Raw genomic sequence first — 18,414 nt, forward strand, 5'->3', positions numbered from 1 at the left:
CCGTAATATTGTTTGGTCAAAAACCATGTATTAAAGTTATTCGTAAAATCTTTTGGTGCCAACGAAAGTTATTAATGCTAAAAAAATATATTACATGTAAATTTGTAAATATTTACTAATCATGTAATTCATGTTCATGAATCCACATATCATATATACTTTGACATATTATATTTTTTTTTTATTTTATATTTTCTCCTAATTGATTGAAATATATAATCTCAGCCTATATCGCGTGCATAGATTACTAGTTTTGTATATGAGATGTTTTAGACGTGATTTAATATCAAATTCCGAATCCACCCTTATTGGCAACTGCTAATTTGTTATACATGGTATGGTAAGTATTGGTGACTTTCAAGTTTGAAATGAGAAAACAATAAATGTTGACACACATACACGCCTTCATTCACTGTTATTACACTGCACACCATTCTCTGCATCACATAATTCCACCATAAAATCCCGATTCTCTTGCTATTCAGTGATCCCAATGTTCAACAGGTAAATCTCTATCTCTCTCCTCTGTCAACCCCAATAAATTTCACCCCACCTTTCCGATTTCTCTGCTAAAAAATTTCATGTTTTTCAGTTTTTTGATTGACAGATCTAGGGTTAAACCCATTTGATCAATTTACAGATTGGACTCCCCTCGAAGCTGATTGCCCTCATTTCAATTTATTTTTACCAAAGAAAGCATGCATTTTTGAGGGATTTTTCAAAGATTGAATATTGTATTACTGTGAGAATTTTTGAAAGATGGGTGAGAAATCTGAAAACCAGCGGTTTCAGCTTGGAACAATTGGAGCATTATGCTTGTCAGTGATTTCTTCAGTTTCCATTGTTATCTGTAACAAGGCTCTTATTAGTACTCTTGGCTTCACTTTTGGTTAGTCCCCACATTCTTATTGTGTTATATTGTGATGTTAATGTGAGTGTAGGATAGAAATTGTATATGATCAATATATGCTGGTTTAATTTGCTAATGTGTTTTTAAGGGATTAGGGGTGACATTCGTGGGGTTTGTGTAGAATTCTTTCTTTTTTAATTTGTGTTGGGCTGCTTTAGATTGTTGCTAACTTGCTAAGTATATTATTTAATGCTATGGAGTTGAAATTGAGAAATAATTAAAATAATATTGCTTTGAATGTGGACCACTTTTGTATTGGACTTGGGATGGAGATGGGGAATTATGGTATAAATGGAGATATTTAGCACGCTTGACCTTGTCGAAGTTTTGACGTTTCAGCAAAGGGTTGCACTAAATTTTTTCGAACTTGGTTGAATTAGAAACAAAATGCTATAAAGGGTTAGCGCCTTGACTGTTGGCCTTTCATGAGTTATTACGATCCGTGTATCACTATCTATTGAATATAGTTTCCAGCTACTCATTATTTGGTGAAGTGAGATAATGTAAGAAAGGAAGAGTGGAAGAGGAGGAACCAAGACGAGCCAAGTTATAGGCTTATTGTAACATGGATCTCTATGGCTAAGATAGAACCTAAAGTCCATGTTGTTAATATTGGCCTTTAGCTCGCTCATTCCCTTGAACAGTTTAGGGAACAAATCACATGGATGGAAGTAAGAACATGTTGTGAAAAACTCCCCGGGGTGGGGGGTGGGGAGGAAATAGCATCCTCGATGAAGAAAGTATGACAGAAGAGCCACATATTAGTGCTTCCTGGTAAACTCACCTCAGCTTAATTGTTTTGCAATCAGTCTGTAAAAAAAACTGATTTGGTCAGAAAGGGGGAGTGTTATGGGTTAGAAAATGCACCAAATTGAAAGAATACAGGGTACAGAAACTATACAAGATGGCAATTAATTTGTTGATTTCCTAAAACTTTCGATGAGAAGTATTAAAGGGAGAAAGCTACCCAATGCATAAAGAAACCATACTAAAAAGGTGAGGTAGTGATTTGAATGTATGGGAAGATAGAGTAACTTGATCACAGTAGATTTCGAGGTTGAAAAGGAATGCTTTCATGCTTATTCCTTCAGTAATAAGTAATAGGCCTATTATACAATAATCCTCACATTAATTTATCTAGCCTTGTTCTCTGATGTTGTATTGAATCACTTATTGGGATTTGCAGCTACTACTTTGACCAGTTGGCACCTTCTAGTTACATTTTGCTCGCTTCATGTTGCACTATGGCTGAAAATGTTTGAACATAAACCATTTGATCCAAGAGCGGTGATGGGATTTGGCATACTGAATGGAATATCTATTGGACTACTGAATCTTAGCTTGGGATTTAATTCTGTTGGTTTCTACCAGGTACATCTTTTAAAGCATTATCTCTTTAAGCATGTAGCTATTTCTCCTATATCCAACATATAAGTTGCTCAGCTGGTCTGAATTTATGTAAGTTGCTCAGCTGGTCTGAATTTACATAAGTTGCAATAAAGTCTTCTGGTCCTTAAAAGTCTCAATTTTTTTAGCTGTTGATTGCCTTTTGACAAACATAGTGCTTTAAAGTGCATTGATTCCTCTTTTCCATTTGTTATTTATTTATTTATTTTTTTTAATAATTTTCCTCTTCGAATTTAGTGGAGATAATTTTTAACTTCATCTTCTTGTAAACTGCAGATGACCAAATTGGCCATCATTCCATGCACTGTCCTTTTGGAAACTCTGTTCTTCTTAAAGAAATTCAGGTCAGGGTTAACCTTTGCCAAGTGTTCTTGCATGTTAAGTTTTCTTTGTTATACTTCAGAATAGTGTGCCAATTTCATATTGTAACTTTGACCTGAGAGGGAGAGGGGTATATCTTAATCTGTACTTGAATATTGCCTTGTGAAATTCTTCTATGATGAGAACCCAACTATGTCTATTCTTTGGTTGTGTGTATATAAAGTTGTTCTATTACTCGAATGGTGTTTCACCTTTCGAGATAGCTTTATTGGGTATTGTATCTTTGTATAGATTATTAGCCTCATGAATCTTTACAATGTGTGCATTACTATCAAATTAGCAATTTCCTTTCTCTTTTCTCAGAAGTATACCTCTTTAGTTCCTTGATCATCATGAATAATTACTGGGAAGGACAACATTATTAAGTTCATTTTAATAAGTTTTTCTGTTATTTATCTGAGTATTAATGCTAAGAGAAGGGATTTTTGAGTACAAACTCGTCTTTTAATGTGATATAACGAGTTGGTGTTGTGTTCACTTTATGAGCCTCTGGCTTCTATATTATCTGCCTTTTCTGATTATGTAAAGTTGAGTTGAAACTTAACTAAATTTGGGTTCCAAATGAAGCCTTGCCCATTGGTCGAATCTCTTCTCATGGTGTAGTGTATCTTGTGTTCAGTCTTTTGCTAACTAAATGTGCTTGTTTACTTGCTTCATCATATTATGACTTCATCTACACTTTCATCATGGATTGCAGTCGGAGTATCCAGTTTTCTCTTGGCATACTTCTTTTGGGAGTTGGCATTGCAACCATAACTGACCTGCAGCTCAATCTTCTGGGTTCTGTGTTGTCACTGCTTGCCATTCTGACAACCTGTGTCGCTCAAATTGTATCCTCAAATGAACCTTTGAAGCTTACCTGCTGTGTTTTATTTTTTAATAATTGGATATTAATATTTAAATCTTGAATTTAATGATAGAAAAGCATTTTGTTGTTTAATATCTTAATCAACCTCTCAGATGACAAACTCTATTCAAAAGAAGTTCAAGGTCTCCTCAACTCAGCTCTTGTATCAGTCATGCCCATACCAAGCAATAACCTTGTTCATTTTTGGCCCATTTCTTGATGGTCTTCTGACTAACAAAAATGTTTTTGCATTCCATTACACCCCAACAGTTTTGGTAAGAACTTGTTTGTGTCCTAAAGATCTTTTTACACTTTTCTTGGTATAAAATGATTGTGCAAGTAATAATTTTTTTTTCCTTTCAGGTCTTCATTGTCTTATCCTGCCTGATTTCCATCTCCGTAAATTTCAGCACATTTCTTGTAATAGGGAAAACATCAGCAGTTACTTATCAGGTCCTTGGACATTTAAAGACCTGCTTAGTTTTGACATTCGGCTACGTACTACTTCGTGATCCATTCAGTTGGCGTAACATCCTTGGTATACTTGTTGCCGTGGTAGGAATGATTCTGTACTCTTATTATTGTTCAGCAGAGGGCCAGCAGAAAGCTCCAGATGCATCAGCGCAGCATTCTCAGGTTTCTTATGACACTTTAAGTTTTATTTATTTATGACTTAACTTTTGGAGATTTGGTAATCAGTGTGTGTCTATGAAATTCTGGGAGGTGTCAAGCATAATGGGCACAAATAGTTGTTCCTTCTTTTCTTTGTCTTCACTTGGTTAGTCTTGAATGGGAATTATCAAACTAGTAAATCATAACTAGGGATGGCAATAGGTCAGATCTGTAATTACAATTCCCTTCCTACCAAGGGGCAAGTGAAAAGGAACTCTGTAATTACCTTTAGGCTCTGGTTCATTAGAGATATTAGGGTAGTAGTGATCATATTTCTCATTGGTGGTTTTTAGATTGAACAAGTGGTTCTTAACAGCTAAAGGCGCTTGTGTCTTTTACTGTGGTGATAGAAATATTGAGGATGCCTTGTCCACCGTCTTGCTATAGATCAATCATCAATGGTGTACATTCTGATGTTCTGTCATTCATCCCCAGGCCTGTCTATTGGCATTTGTCTACAAAATAGGGTCATTGGGTGATTTGATGATTGACCTCCCATGCATTAGCTTGGAGAAGTGTTCGAAAAAGCGCGCCTTAGGCGCAAGGCGAAATGGGGTAAGCGCTTAACTTGGTCTGGGCGAGGCGTTTTTGGTAAGGCGCATGAGGCGCACCAAAAGCGCACAAGGCATACCCGAGGCGCAAGTGAGGCGCACCTGGAGAAATTTCTGCCAATTTTTTTTAACTGCTTGACACTGGCGCACTGAGGGGCGCCTTAGGCGCACCTAGGCGCTGCATGACCCTTCTCACTTCAGCGCGCCTTGAGCTTTTTTATACATTGGCTTGGAGAAAGTTAAATCTATTGACCTAGTTTAGTAATTTGGTTTCTAGAAAAACACAGGCTCACATTAATGAAGTAGTTGATGTCAGGCACCAATAGGGCGGTACTTGGTAGGTATGTCAGTATTTGTCTCCAGGTGTAGTGGCTCTTAAGTATGCCTTTTTCTGGATGCTTACCGATGAGTGAGCAACATGTGACAACATGTAACTTAGAGATGTTTTCACATAAGTATTAGAAGTGTCATCTTTGGCAGTTGGGGCTAGAACCTCAAGAAATAAGTATCAATTATCTCTGGATGTTGGACTGTTAGGATAAAAAATGCTAATCATAATATCAAAAGTTTGGCCTTACATAGTGAAATTTTAACGTACTGAGCTTTAGTACACTTGTAACTTTTGCAGGGTAATGAAAATGATACAGATCCGTTGATAGTTGCGGAAGATGGAGCTTCAATCTTGGCTGACGGTGTTGTGGCAAAGGAGCCTGCCTGGAATTCAAAAAAGGACGTGGATGCTTGAAGGTTATGTAGTCTTAGTTGCAAGTTCAAAATATACAGGCTGATGGATTCCAGTGATGAAGATGTCACTGAAAGCAAGTCACTGCAGTGCACTGTTTAGCGTATTATCTCAGTTAAACTTTGAGGTGTAGTTACGAAAATTTCTCCGTTCATTTAGGCAGTTTTGGTTATTAGCACAATGAAAAAATTTGAGAACAATGGACTATATATATAGGTATTTTTGGGTAATTGTAGATGTTCATTGACAGTGAGATGGTATTCTGTAGATTTCCATGGTCTTCAATTCTTCATTACAATGTGGGTTACTGTTAAGTCTCTTCGGTCTATTGTTTTTCAGGGATTACCACAATGGAGATGCAAGCTCTAAGCTATCATAAAATGGCATCTGAAGCTCAATTCCTCTAGCTAAGAGAATCCTCTCATCCTCTAGCACATCCATGAGGAATTGGTGATTTTCTCTTGGCGAGTACGTAGGATACTTTCCTTAGCTCTTGTTACAAAAAAAAATGTTTATGTAATTTAAAAAAGGTGTTGAGGAGTAATGGGTAGTACGGAGTAAAAAAATTCGGTAAAATTTCATGATTTTAGCGAAATGATGGGTAGATTCCAATTAGACACCCTGTTCTAAATCCTCAACTGGAAGAGTTAGTAAGTAATAATCCATACTTTCGACAACAATAAAGGCCAGGGACCAGTGGTATCTTGAAATGGTATAACTCGGTAGTCTGGACTAATCACCCGGGTTCGACTCCCGGTAAGGTTGAACAAATAATATTGATCGAGTGATGAAGAAGACAAAACTTGTAGGTGGACTTTGGGGTCCGCCACTAAATCCTGATGATAAATCGGATGGAATTCAAGTGCCGTCTGAGCTCGATCATTCACTGTCCCTTCCCCCTCCCTTTTTTTTTATCTTTTTATTTTTTTTATTGTGATCAACATTTGACTTTTCGTGGCCGTCAAACATCTGGCTTCTAATGATTTGTAAGTTTCAATAACGATATCTTGTCTACCATATTATCCTTTCGGAACATTTGTTTGTCTTAAGTTTCAATCACTATATTTTGTCTACATCATTGGCCTCGTATATGCCAAAAGATAAATGATGATGAATGAATTGAATAAAGACAGATACCATCCTAAATTAGAGGAAAAGAAAGACTCGAAGACTTAAACTGAAACTCTTGCTTTGAACTCTGAACCTTCAAACCAATTGCGTTACACAGCGTAATCCTATTGATATTATGATTGATCAGTTCATAAACCCATTCAGCAAAATTAATTGCGTCAAATAAACAAGATAATTGCCAAGTCAAGGGAAAAACCATTTTTTTTTAAGTTCTATTTGTTGCTGATATAATGAAGGTTGACCATCAGTAGCAATAGCAAAAGAATGGCGTTAGTTACAGGAGGAAGAACACAAGCAGAAACAGATGATTCAGCTGACTATGCAGAGACTGATCCTACTGGTCGTTATGCTCGGGTAATTGATTTCAACTCTAAATCTTGATTTTTTTTTTCGTGTGTTCGTGTTAGAGGTCTATATGTACGCAACTTTATCCCTGTTCCGACAGGCCTTGGGATTGTTTATGATCATGTGAAACCCAACTTGCCCTTTTATAATAATTATGATTATTAATAATAATTATAATAAAGTAACACCTTTTTATCTAATTTGACGACTGTAACTTGATCTTGCGGGGGAATGGTTTAGACCCTTATTCTGGCAAGACATGATTTTAAGTAGAAAATCATTTGAATTTTTTATTGCTAGTTTAAAGTAATCCTTTTTTTTTTCCATATTTTTTGAGTATATATTGTTGTATTGGTAGCTCCACAAAGGCTGAACTGTTTACATACAAACTAGGCAGGAATAAATCATGTTTTTTGGGTAGTTGGATGAAATTTTGGTGATAGATATGTTGCATAGCGTTGATCTCATGGCTTTGATTTGTTATGTGGGTAGTTGAATGAAATTTTGGGAAAAGGCGCGGTGAAAACAGTATATAAAGCAATAGATGAAGTGTTGGGTATAGAAGTGGCATGGAACCAAGCAAAGATTAAGGATGTATTGCGTTCTCCAGAACAGTTGGAACGCCTTTACTCGGAAGTCCATCTGCTTAGCACCCTTAATCATGATTCTATCATCCGTTTCTACACTTCTTGGATTGACACCAAGAACAGGACCTTCAATTTCATTACAGAACTCTTCACTTCTGGCACTCTTAGACAGTAAGCTCTATTACAAGTCTTTCTCCCTGCAGGCCTGCAGGGGCTTTATAAAATGAATTCGAGTGAGTAGCTAAAAGTTTCTGAATCACCATTATTTCAGGTACAGGGAGAAATATAAGAGGGTAAACATCCAAGCTATTAAGAGGTGGTCTCGCCAAATCTTACAGGGCCTTGTTTACTTGCACGGTCATGATCCTCCAGTCATTCATAGAGATCTCAAGTGCGATAACATCTTTGTTAATGGTCATGTTGGCCAAGTCAAGATTGGTGATCTCGGATTGGCAGCACTTCTCAGTGGCTCCAAATCTGCCCACGCTATTATAGGTACAGAGAAACTAATATGTGACCAGCTAGCTTCACGCCTTCATCACAGCCAATTTGGAGCCTCTAACCGATCTTAGGTTGAAATTGATATTGTTGATGGTAACTTGCTGTGTGTTTCTGTTTGGGTCATATATTGCAGGTACACCTGAATTTATGGCACCTGAGCTATATGAAGAGGATTACGATGAGTTGGTTGATGTATACTCATTTGGCATGTGCTTACTCGAGATGTTAACTCTGGAATATCCATATAGTGAATGTGTCAATCCTGCACATATATACAAGAAAGTCACAATGGTAAAGTTGTGATTTGATCAATGGCTGGTGAATAAACATACATACCATTGAAGTAGTATAGTTATTTGGTAATTTTTTTTTTGTTAATCAGGGTAAGTTACCAACAGCAGTAAATCTGATTCAAGACAAGGAAGCACAACAATTTGTTAAAAAGTGTTTAGCCCCCAAAACCAAGAGATTGTCTGCAAGTGACTTACTTCTAGACCCGTTTCTTTCATCAGTTGCTGGTGATTTATTGCTCACCAAAGTTAAAGAAAGCGAAAATCCTATTCTTAATAGCTCGTCCAATCTGGGAAAGTTGATGCTGGTTGATACTCTACCAAGGACTAATATGACAATTACCGGGACACTGAAACCCAAAGATGGTATCATCTTTCTCAAGGTGCAGATTTCAGATGGACATGGTATGTAACAGTCTAATCATGCATTATGCAAATCTGTCCAACTCTGTCATGCTCTTGATCAATATGGCATTATATAAAATTACGGCTCTAAAAATGTCTGTGTCATCTTGCAGGTCCTGCACGGAACATATTCTTCCCATTTGACATAATAAGTGATACGCCGGAAGAGGTTGCATTAGAGATGGTGCAGGAGCTGGAAATCACTGATTGGGACCCAAAAGAAATAGCAGAAATGATTGAGGCTGAAATTTCTGTTTTGATGCCACATTGGAAGAGACCGGTGTCATCTAGGTCCCAACCTTACGATTACCAAGAATACAACTATGATGGGGCTCGTGGTTTGTATAATTCTTCATCATGCTCATCTTCCATAGCTTCAGCTTCAGGGGTGCTTTCTTCTCACGAGAGTGACCAGTTATTTCTTGGTAATGACTGCTTCCAAGGTTTCGGATTTTACTTCTCTAAGTATATGTATAATTATCAAGAAGTCAGACTCACAGTATATGTATGATTAGACCAAATTGATAATTGAATTTAAACTATTAATCATGTTTAAACTGTCTTTAGCACCAATTTAAGTTAAATCAAACTCACATGGAATGGTTTGCTATCTGTTCTTTATGTCTAATTGTCTATGATGTTATCTTTTGAAATGTTTAAGTTGTTCTATCTATTTTGCAGAGGATTTCCCTGATGAATGCAGCTCTTACAGCTCAACGCGTACTGATAAGACCACTAACTTGAGTTGCAGTTCAATTGCTGATGTAGAAGGTTTTACAGGCTGTAAGAGAAAGAGTTCAAAGGACAAGCACCGGTTGACTAGGAATCGTTCACTTATAGATGTGCAGAGCCAAAAACTTCACCGGTCATTGTTAGAAGAGGTAATGAAAAAGAGATTATCTAAAACAGTTGGGGCTGTGGAGAACATTGGGTTCCAATCCCCATTTAATATCTCAACTAGTCAGGGCAGAAGGCTAGCTCAGACTACCAGAGATGATAAAAGGCAGGGAAAAATTAGACCTGATGAAGCTCTTAAAAAGTAATCGTAGGGAGAGGATTAAATCATCAGAATTCTTTAGTCATGTCCCATTGGCATGTTTACGCTCTGCATGTATATTAATCTGTCATAAAATTTTAGTTAAACTGTATTCTATTTATATGTTCTTGCTACGATCCTCTACTTGGTTTACGGGCTAGGATTGAACCACCACTTATTCTCCCATATTGAACCTCCATTACTGTATGATGAGAGTGTTCTAATACCACTGTAATGACTGCTTCCAAGCTTAAATAAGAAACTTATATTGATAAGATTCTTATGAGGTTCAACATAAACTTGGCAAATGGGTCATTCGGGTCGGGTATGGATCGGGTCAAATTCCGGTCAAAAAGTTATCGGGTTAAGTTCGATTCAGGTCGGGTCATTTCGGGTTTTCGGTTCGGGTATTGTGTCAACACTTCAGGTCGAGTTTGGGTCGGGTCAATTTTCGGGTGCAAATTTCGGGTCAACTTCGGGGCGAGTCATATTCGGGTCGATGCATTGGGTTAAACTCAACTCTGTATATATATTTATTTATTTTTTGATGAGAAACTCAATATATTTATTAAGGCTACTTTTGAAAAAATATAGTAATTGTTAGACTTTTATTGACCTTGTTTTTTTTTTTTTTTTTTTTTAATTTTTTTATTATGGTGTTTAGATTGAGAATCAATTTCAGGATCTCCTGAAACTAAGAGAAATGATCTGACTAATTGAGTCATACCTCACTCTCTTATTGACCTTAGTTTTAATACTCTTATTATCATTGTCACTATTCACTGTTGTAATAATTTATTTGTATTATTCTTATAATAATCTATAATATAATCTATGTTTTTTAACTGCTCCATTAATTTTAACTGGACATACATCGATACATATGCAGGCATGCCAGTGCAGGAAATTGATCAATAATAGACTTCCTATTATAATTATCAGTAATTTACATTATAGAATTTTACCAATTGAATATCCTTAAAATATTTATTGTGGTAACGATTTCAACAAGTACACACAAGAGTGACAAGACTATATTTTTTTCTAATAAAGACTTAAAGCATAGTAGCGTGGATGGACGCCAGCCAAGTACACTTACTCGCGCTATGAACTTTTCTTAACCGATTCGATCAGATATATGTTATGACATGCTTCGTTTGAAATTAAATTTATTGATAAATTGCAAATTAGGAGGTCAAACCAGCCAATATATACTCAATTTTATTTTTGTGACCGATTCAATCAAAAATAGGTTATAACATGCTTCGTATGATAAAAAATCTATTGGTAATTAGGAATTTAAACAAGTCAACTTAAACTCAGTTGTAATTAGTTCTTCAAATTACATGCTTTAATGTATAATAATATATGTGATCAAGTACTTAAACATAAGGTAGGGTGGAAAACGACACAAAATTTTATTATAAAGTTGATTAACAACATTATTGTAAACCTATCCGATTCCAATCAACTTTTTTCAAACAAAACTCATAACAAGGTTTTTCTTGTTCAAGGTAATAAGTAATTTGATCTCAAATTCAAACTTGATAATATTAGATTAAACCTTTTCGGGCTACTTAATAGCTCAGTCTTCGACTCTCCGGTCTAAATTACTTCATAGGATGTCTCATCACTATTAGTCTATTATGAACTAATGAATTATGAAGTATTGCAGTTATGCAACTATGCTTGTATCTATGTATAATGACTGAGTGTTGGGTAATTGGTGCACAATTGGCCAGTTGCACACAATATGATACTTCCTTTGTTTCTTTTTAGTTGACACGTTTCTGTATCATATTGTTGTTATAAATTTATAATTAGACAAAGACAAAATGACAAATTCTTTCTCATTCTTCTTTCAACGTATTTTTTGTGATCTTTACACTAGATTATCCTAGAAGCACCTGAAAGGCTCTTGTAGAACTTTGAAATTTAATATGGAAATATAGTGAGCTGGAAAATATTATTAGTTTATGGTATGATTGAACCTTAAGTAATTTCTTTGCAGTTTATATATATACCACGGATATGCTTTAAAGACCTATTAGGCTTTCATTGTGCCATAGGTCAAGAGAACGAATTCATTAGGAAGTCCTTTAAGGTTTGCTGTGAAGACAGCGGTTTGTTGTAAAGCCTAAATGATCAGAAATGCCTGAGGATCATTTCTGGAAAGTGCGGAGTTGTCTTAAATGTTTGAGTCGTATGCAGATTCATCCTTGTCAAGAAGAACCCGACCTACTTATCCAAGGCCCCTTCCTAGACTACACCAATGGCCTTTGGTTGAAAATTTTGTACTCCAGATAATTTGTTTGCTGAACTTGGAAGTTTTATATTACTTATGCTATTAATTTTTCACCTGTAACGATACTCAGGCTAGATAATCTCAATATAGCTATTTTGGGGAAAGTGTTTCTACGATAATTATGCTAATTTGGTGTTTGGGGTAAGTTGTGGAGTTTTTGAGAAGCGATAATATCACAAAAATTAATGAAGGAAGAAAACTAGGCTCTGTTCACAGCTCACTAATTTGAAAGCAATGCATCATGTTTTTTTGTTGATAGTCATATGTGGAAATGATTATCGTTATAGCTATATGGTGTGCTTATACTTACTGTGTCAATTGTTCTGCAATTTGTAAAGCAGGCTAAGCCATGAGTACAAAGATCCGTGTAGTGGTTAGCTCTTTTGGCCGTCCATTTTTGGAAAGCCTTCCACCTCATACGCGAAAGATTTCACTGCCTGAAACTAGAGTATTGTATACTATTCTACGGTCACCTCACATTGACAAAAAGTCCCGAGAACAATTTGAGACCAGGGTCCAGAAATGTGTACCGGACATAAAAGCTGAGAGGCTTGAATTGCGCCACAAGCTGTTTTGGTTAGCACGTCATCGTATGTTTGGAGGTCAAATGGAAGTTCAAGTGTTTTCTAAGACTCGTCTAGACCCTAAGCTTTTGCCTCTCCCGCAAAGAAAGCCTTAGTATCTTTTCTGCTGCCATCTTATGGAGCTCTCAATTTTGTTGGTTAAATTATTGATTTCAGATCTCTTTGTAGCTTTTGTTGAGACCAGATTGCTCCAACTACTTGTTTAAGGAAGCTTCTTTTTTTGGTTTCTTGTTATACTTCAGCAAATAATTCTTGCACTTGTCAGATGTTTGTGTCGTTAAAGTCTTATGAATGGATACTAGAATTCTGTACATCAGTGGAGTTTACCTATAAGTTGAACCTAAAACTTTTCCAAATTCTGGCTACGAAATATCTCATGGATGTACTGGTTAATTTGTGTTGTTAAACTCTTATGAATGGATATTAGAATTCTGTACATCAGTGGAATTTACCTATAAGTTGAAGCTAATACTTAGCCTAATTCTGGCTATGAAATCTCTCATGGATGTACTGGTTAATCAATTTTTAGCTATGAGAAAATTTTACAAATTTGTTACTAGAGAGCAAGTTTGTCTACGTATTGGAAAACTGTTGGGTTTTGTTACCCCTTATGCTGTTCTTTGGGTCAATGATGATCAGATCTTGTAATGAAGTCTCGTTGCTTTAATACTTGTATTTTTTTCAGTTCATCAATTTACTGAATCCAAGTAGAATTCAACTTTATGCAGATGGGAAATATAGTTGGATTGGATTATGCAGTTTTCTGTTAGCAAGACTTGCAATGTAATATTTGCTAGCATGGTAAACGAAGTATTTGTTCTCTTTAGATTATGTATGCTAGAACTTAAGCAGGACTAATGATATTTACTTCTGACTCTTCAAGATTTCGATTACTAAATTATAACTCCCTCTGTCACAAAATAAGTGACATAGTCAAACATCTTTAATAGAATTCATATCATAATTCAGTATTACTTATTAAACATGCATGATACATGCCGATAAAGGTAACAATAAAATACATGTGTCTTAAACGTCATGTCTATCACGAATCCACCGCTCATCTCATAATAACTTACATCAATCTTCTCAATTCCCCAAATAATAATTAGATTTGAATTATAGTTGAGATAATTAGATTTAAATTCATACTTGCCCAATAACTCAAATTTCAAAATGATCATTTTTTAAAAAGACAAATGCAACCCAAAATTTTGAAAAATTACAAATTGTGAAAAAAAAAAAAAAAAGAGTCATGAACGACGTCGTTTACATGAGTTCATCCTGAAAAAAAAATGAAAAATACAGTAAAAATGAAGTAAACAGTGGCTCTTTTTCCATTAATTAATATTTATAAATTATAAAGCCTCTGCAATTTTCCGCCTCTCCTCTTTGTCTCTTCCTCCATTTCAAAATTTTGAAGTTAGCTCTTCTACCAAATCACACTAAAAGTGGAGCTTCCCCAATTTTTTATTTTTTCTTCAATTGATTTAAATTTTTGTCGTTGAATTTTTGCATTATATATTCAAGTTAAACAATCAATTTCATTGCAATTTTTTAAAAATTCATTAAAAAAAAGACCCAAAAATGGAGATATCTACCGGCCCAATTTCTACATGTTCTAAAGAACACCAGAAAATTTATCAGCTATGGTTTCCTATTGCTGATTCAGGTAATTTTTTTTCATTAATTTCCCCAAATTTTTTATTTTTGAATTTGGATTTTTTTTTTTTTTTTTTTTTTTTTTTTTGGAATTATTGCTATGAATTTACTCTTTTTCTTTCTTTTTTTTTTTTTAAAAAAAAAATTCTGGGTAGATGGAGATGGTCGTATTACTGGAAATGATGCAACCAAGTTTTTTGCCATGTCTAATTTGTCTCGATCTGACCTTAATTTTACAAAAAGTTGTCGATTTGTTCAAATATACATTTCTAGGGTTCTTATTTCAGCTGAAGTTTTCAATTGAAATTTTATGTTTTATTTTTGGTGTAATGGGTATGTTGAGTTTTGATATTTGCCCACTTCTTTAATTTTAAGAAATGTAGTATTCTACTTCCTGTTTCATTTTGAGCATATCACTAGGAATTTGGTAACAATCTCTAACTATTTGGAATGTTATATTGTTTGTGTGTCGGATGAAAACAATGGGAACTTCAGCAGGCCCTTTCAAGATGCTGGAGCCGAGGGTATCTTGCACAGCAAAGAGCACATAAAACTGGCCTCGGGGGTTGTGCCGAGGAAGGCCCCTCCGATGCCGAAGTCAATACAGTGTTTTAGAGAGAGAGAACGTGTTGTGCAAGAGATTTTGTGCTTGAGGCTGATTGTGAATGAATGTGAAGTGAGGAGAAAGCTAACTTTTATACCTTCGCTTAAATGAGGGGTTTGGGACCTAGTCAAGTGGGCTTGCCACTTGGACTGATCCTTTGACTGACTTTGACATTGGGCCGGAAGGTTGATCCTTATTTTTGGGCTTTGAATTGAATCATTTGTGGACTAGGTCTAATAGATAGTTATTTTGGACCCAAACAACTTGCCCCCCACACCCGATTCGGCTGAAGACGGTTCGGGTTTGGACTTGCCAGATGGAGGGAAGCAAATGATTAAACTTTGGAACATGGAATCAAGGCTGTTAATGACGTTTTTAACTGTCATTATGGAGAATAACTAGGGAAGGTGGAAGGTTTAGTGGATAATTTACTGGGCAACGTGTTTAACGGTTAGATTTAGGGGTTTTTGGCATTTTTGAACTCTTAGAATTCCTGATTCCAGTGAGCTATATAAGTTACCCTCACCACTATTTTGCGGTTCACTTTGCAAACACACCGCCTGAATATTGTAAAGCACCCTTGCAACCCTAACTTCAATTCCCCTTCATTCCTTGCAATTCCGAGACATTAAAGTGAAATTCGTTGCTCCGAACCGAGAGATCGCCGAATTCCGAACTTGATAAAGCTAATTTTTTCTGCAATTTCTTCGGTTTTGCCTTTTGAACTCCCCTCTCTTTTCGCATTTCGCATTTCCGTCAATTAAAATTCCCGGTAATCCGGAGAAAAGGCCCATTGAATCCGAAACAAATTACGGGGAAGAAGAAGAGGAGGCGCCGCAGTTAAGTATTATTCAGATAGATCACATTAAGTGCAACAGTTAAATATGCTACGCGGCACAACCAATTACCATTCGAATAAATAATGAAATAATCTTTGCACTTATTATCCCCGTATATATCGGTATTATGAGAGGGTTGCGCCACTGACATAGAGTGCGACTATTATATAGAAAATCTTCAATTAGTTAGTAGTATAGTTTTATAAACATGATAGACATAAATAATGAACTTGTAATTTATTTCATTAAGAAATAAATTTAAAGATATTCATATAATTATTGTGGCTACCTTTAGTTCAAAGGATATCATTATGCTAACAGATTAATGAAGGGAAAATAGACATCACTATTCTAGACTGAGTATACAAGTAAGAACAAAAGTCATTCAAAAAAGACAAGAGCATGACCTTTTAGTATTCTTGTCAAATATAAGACAATAAGATCATCACTAGTATTTGTTCTTTCATTAAGTGGAGGATCATGTATGCTCTGAATTTATATATGACAGAAGCATGAAAATTAATCTTCGATCCCCTGCTTGTCCACTAGCATTACCAAGCTTCTATAGTGAATCTATGTTGGATTGACCTATGTACGAGTGAATGTCGTCTGATTGGTCACATAAAAAGTTCTTTCTGAAACAGTAAAAAACAGCTATAAATTATGTAGGAAAGGCTTAAAAGATGCTGAAACCATAAACAGAAATTTACAGTTTTCATTATTTAGTATTATGTACATGAGAATCTTTCACAAACTTAAGGATTACAACTAGGACAATTTTCTTTACTAGATAAGCCTTATTATGAAGAGCAGAATATTTTGAGCCAGATATGCTCGAAAGCCTTAACAATAACAGGATGATACTCTTTACAGTTCAATGAAAGATAACAGGCTAAGAGGTCTTCTAAATCTTTAAACTCTCTTATGTTGTTTTCCTGGATCATCTCCATCATAGACTCCTTGAAATCTCTTTGAGGGTCTAACGACGACTTAACAATAGCAAAGTTATCTAATAGACTTGACCTTCGCGATTTTACCTCTTTGACATATTTATTGTTTTTATCAGTGACAGGCTTCTCATTTCCTGCAGATTTCCTGATAACACTGCTTAATTCTCTGATGTCAATCATGTCGAAGTTTGGTTCATCTGGAGGCTTTGTCAATATAGGGCGCAGCTCAAGCTCTGATGCTGCATCGAACTCGTTCAACTTCTGAAACTTTCTACTGAAGGATGATTCTTCGTGAGCTTGATGATTCAGGTCGATGATGATATCTGCGGTAGAAGAACTAATCCTGCAGCAGCAGCTGCATGATGATCGCAATGACGATGAGCTCCAAGAACCTACTTCATCAAACATCAATAACTCGGGCCCAAAATCAACACTAGCGCTTTTCCTGTCACGATCATTAGGCACAGAAATAACGACTTCAGGAGAGCCAAGCTCACTGGACGAAAGAGAATAATACAAGGGCTGATCACCAGTGCAACAATTTTCATTCTTTTGCTTGTAAATTGTTGTGCTTCTGCTTCTTCTACGAGCATTAGACGACTTTCTGCAGGGACTTGTAGCAGAACGAGCATCGGAGACTCGACTATAGTTCCTGGGTGAACTATACATGGGATCAGTAAACCTGATCAGGGGTTCTGCAGCACCTGCAGAGGTAGGATAGTATGCATAAGAGCTATTTGGGTGCCGAAATTTTGTGATGCTTGTGCTTGTTACACTAGTTTGAGTGTCTGAAACAGAGGATTGCTTGATACTCTTCGAAGCTCGAGAATTCGACTTTGTTGATCTTCCCTTCCCCATGTCCTTAAGCTTGTAGAACCAAGCATTCGGCATCATATCAGATAATCTGAATCTATACTTACCCATCTTACAAAAATAACTCCTAAATTCTTCTCTACCTTTTTTTTTTTTTTTTTTTTTGTGACTATTTCTTAGTGTTTCTTCTCTGTAATATGAATTCTTACTTCTTCTTTATTATGTTTCCAAATATATATTGCATATGATGAAACTATGCTATAAAACAATAAAAGGGTTACATTACCCCTTGGAACAAAAAAAAAAAATGTAACATAAAAAAAGGGTCCACTAAATAAAGCTTGGTAAAGAAAGCATGCATTAAATAAAAAGTATGTCTAGTAAAAGAAAAAGTCATCTTATAACAGAAGAAAAGGAAATGGAGATTTTATTATATGATGAAAGCCAGCAGCACGAAGGATATAAAAAGTATGGAGAATCATTGGGTTTTTTTTTTGGCCCACCATAATCCTATGCTCCCACTACAGACTGTAAATTAAGGGACAAATTGCCTAAACTTAGGATTAATTACTTGCTTAAATGATACTGTTTATTCTAGATTATTCTAGTAAATTAGTGGTTAGTCTTGTATTATAAAGGACAATTGAATTGATTAATGTTGTTTACATGATTGTGTTCTTTAGAGTGCTATAGTACCCTTTGTGTTGGTATTTCGTGCTTGGATGTATAAGTGGATGATTAATGATGATGTTAATCTTGATAATGATTCTCAAATCAATTCCTAACTTTGGTATATGGTTAGTATCCCATTGTTTAAGTAGCTTATGTGTACTTATCATTGACCATTATCAT

At 35.6% G+C, this 18,414-nt stretch overlaps 3 protein-coding genes across 6 annotated transcripts; 2 read left to right on the plus strand and 1 right to left on the minus strand.

Annotated features, from left to right (window-relative positions):
* Positions 1–351: 351 nt before the first annotated feature.
* On the plus strand, positions 352–5,828 carry LOC110684648 (UDP-xylose transporter 3-like). 4 transcript variants are annotated; one of them, XM_021861083.1, is made up of 8 exons: positions 352–504; positions 593–889; positions 2,097–2,281; positions 2,594–2,661; positions 3,396–3,528; positions 3,659–3,820; positions 3,909–4,181; positions 5,397–5,828. In XM_021861083.1, the coding sequence occupies exons 2-8, from the start codon at positions 760–762 to the stop codon at positions 5,511–5,513; spliced, it is 1,068 nt and encodes a 355-aa protein (XP_021716775.1). In that variant the 5' UTR covers positions 352–504; positions 593–759; the 3' UTR covers positions 5,514–5,828. The 4 variants fall into 4 exon arrangements, with proteins under 4 accessions (XP_021716775.1, XP_021716774.1, XP_021716777.1 ...); XM_021861082.1 differs by having other exon boundaries at positions 608–889; XM_021861085.1 differs by having other exon boundaries at positions 641–889.
* An 817-nt stretch (positions 5,829–6,645) lies between these two features.
* LOC110684646 (probable serine/threonine-protein kinase WNK5) lies at positions 6,646–10,082 on the plus strand. The gene is made up of 7 exons (XM_021861081.1): positions 6,646–6,995; positions 7,479–7,744; positions 7,845–8,068; positions 8,208–8,365; positions 8,457–8,769; positions 8,883–9,194; positions 9,451–10,082. The coding sequence occupies exons 1-7, from the start codon at positions 6,906–6,908 to the stop codon at positions 9,810–9,812; spliced, it is 1,725 nt and encodes a 574-aa protein (XP_021716773.1). The 5' UTR covers positions 6,646–6,905; the 3' UTR covers positions 9,813–10,082.
* Positions 10,083–16,483: 6,401 nt separating this feature from the next.
* Positions 16,484–18,110, minus strand: LOC110684651 (transcription repressor OFP1-like). Its single transcript, XM_021861087.1, has one exon. The coding sequence runs from the start codon at positions 17,671–17,673 to the stop codon at positions 16,600–16,602; it is 1,074 nt and encodes a 357-aa protein (XP_021716779.1). The 5' UTR covers positions 17,674–18,110; the 3' UTR covers positions 16,484–16,599.
* Positions 18,111–18,414: the final 304 nt, after the last annotated feature.

This window comes from Chenopodium quinoa, unplaced genomic scaffold, assembly GCF_001683475.1.
Source record: "Chenopodium quinoa cultivar QQ74 unplaced genomic scaffold, ASM168347v1, whole genome shotgun sequence".
NCBI lineage: Eukaryota > Viridiplantae > Streptophyta > Magnoliopsida > Caryophyllales > Amaranthaceae > Chenopodium > Chenopodium quinoa.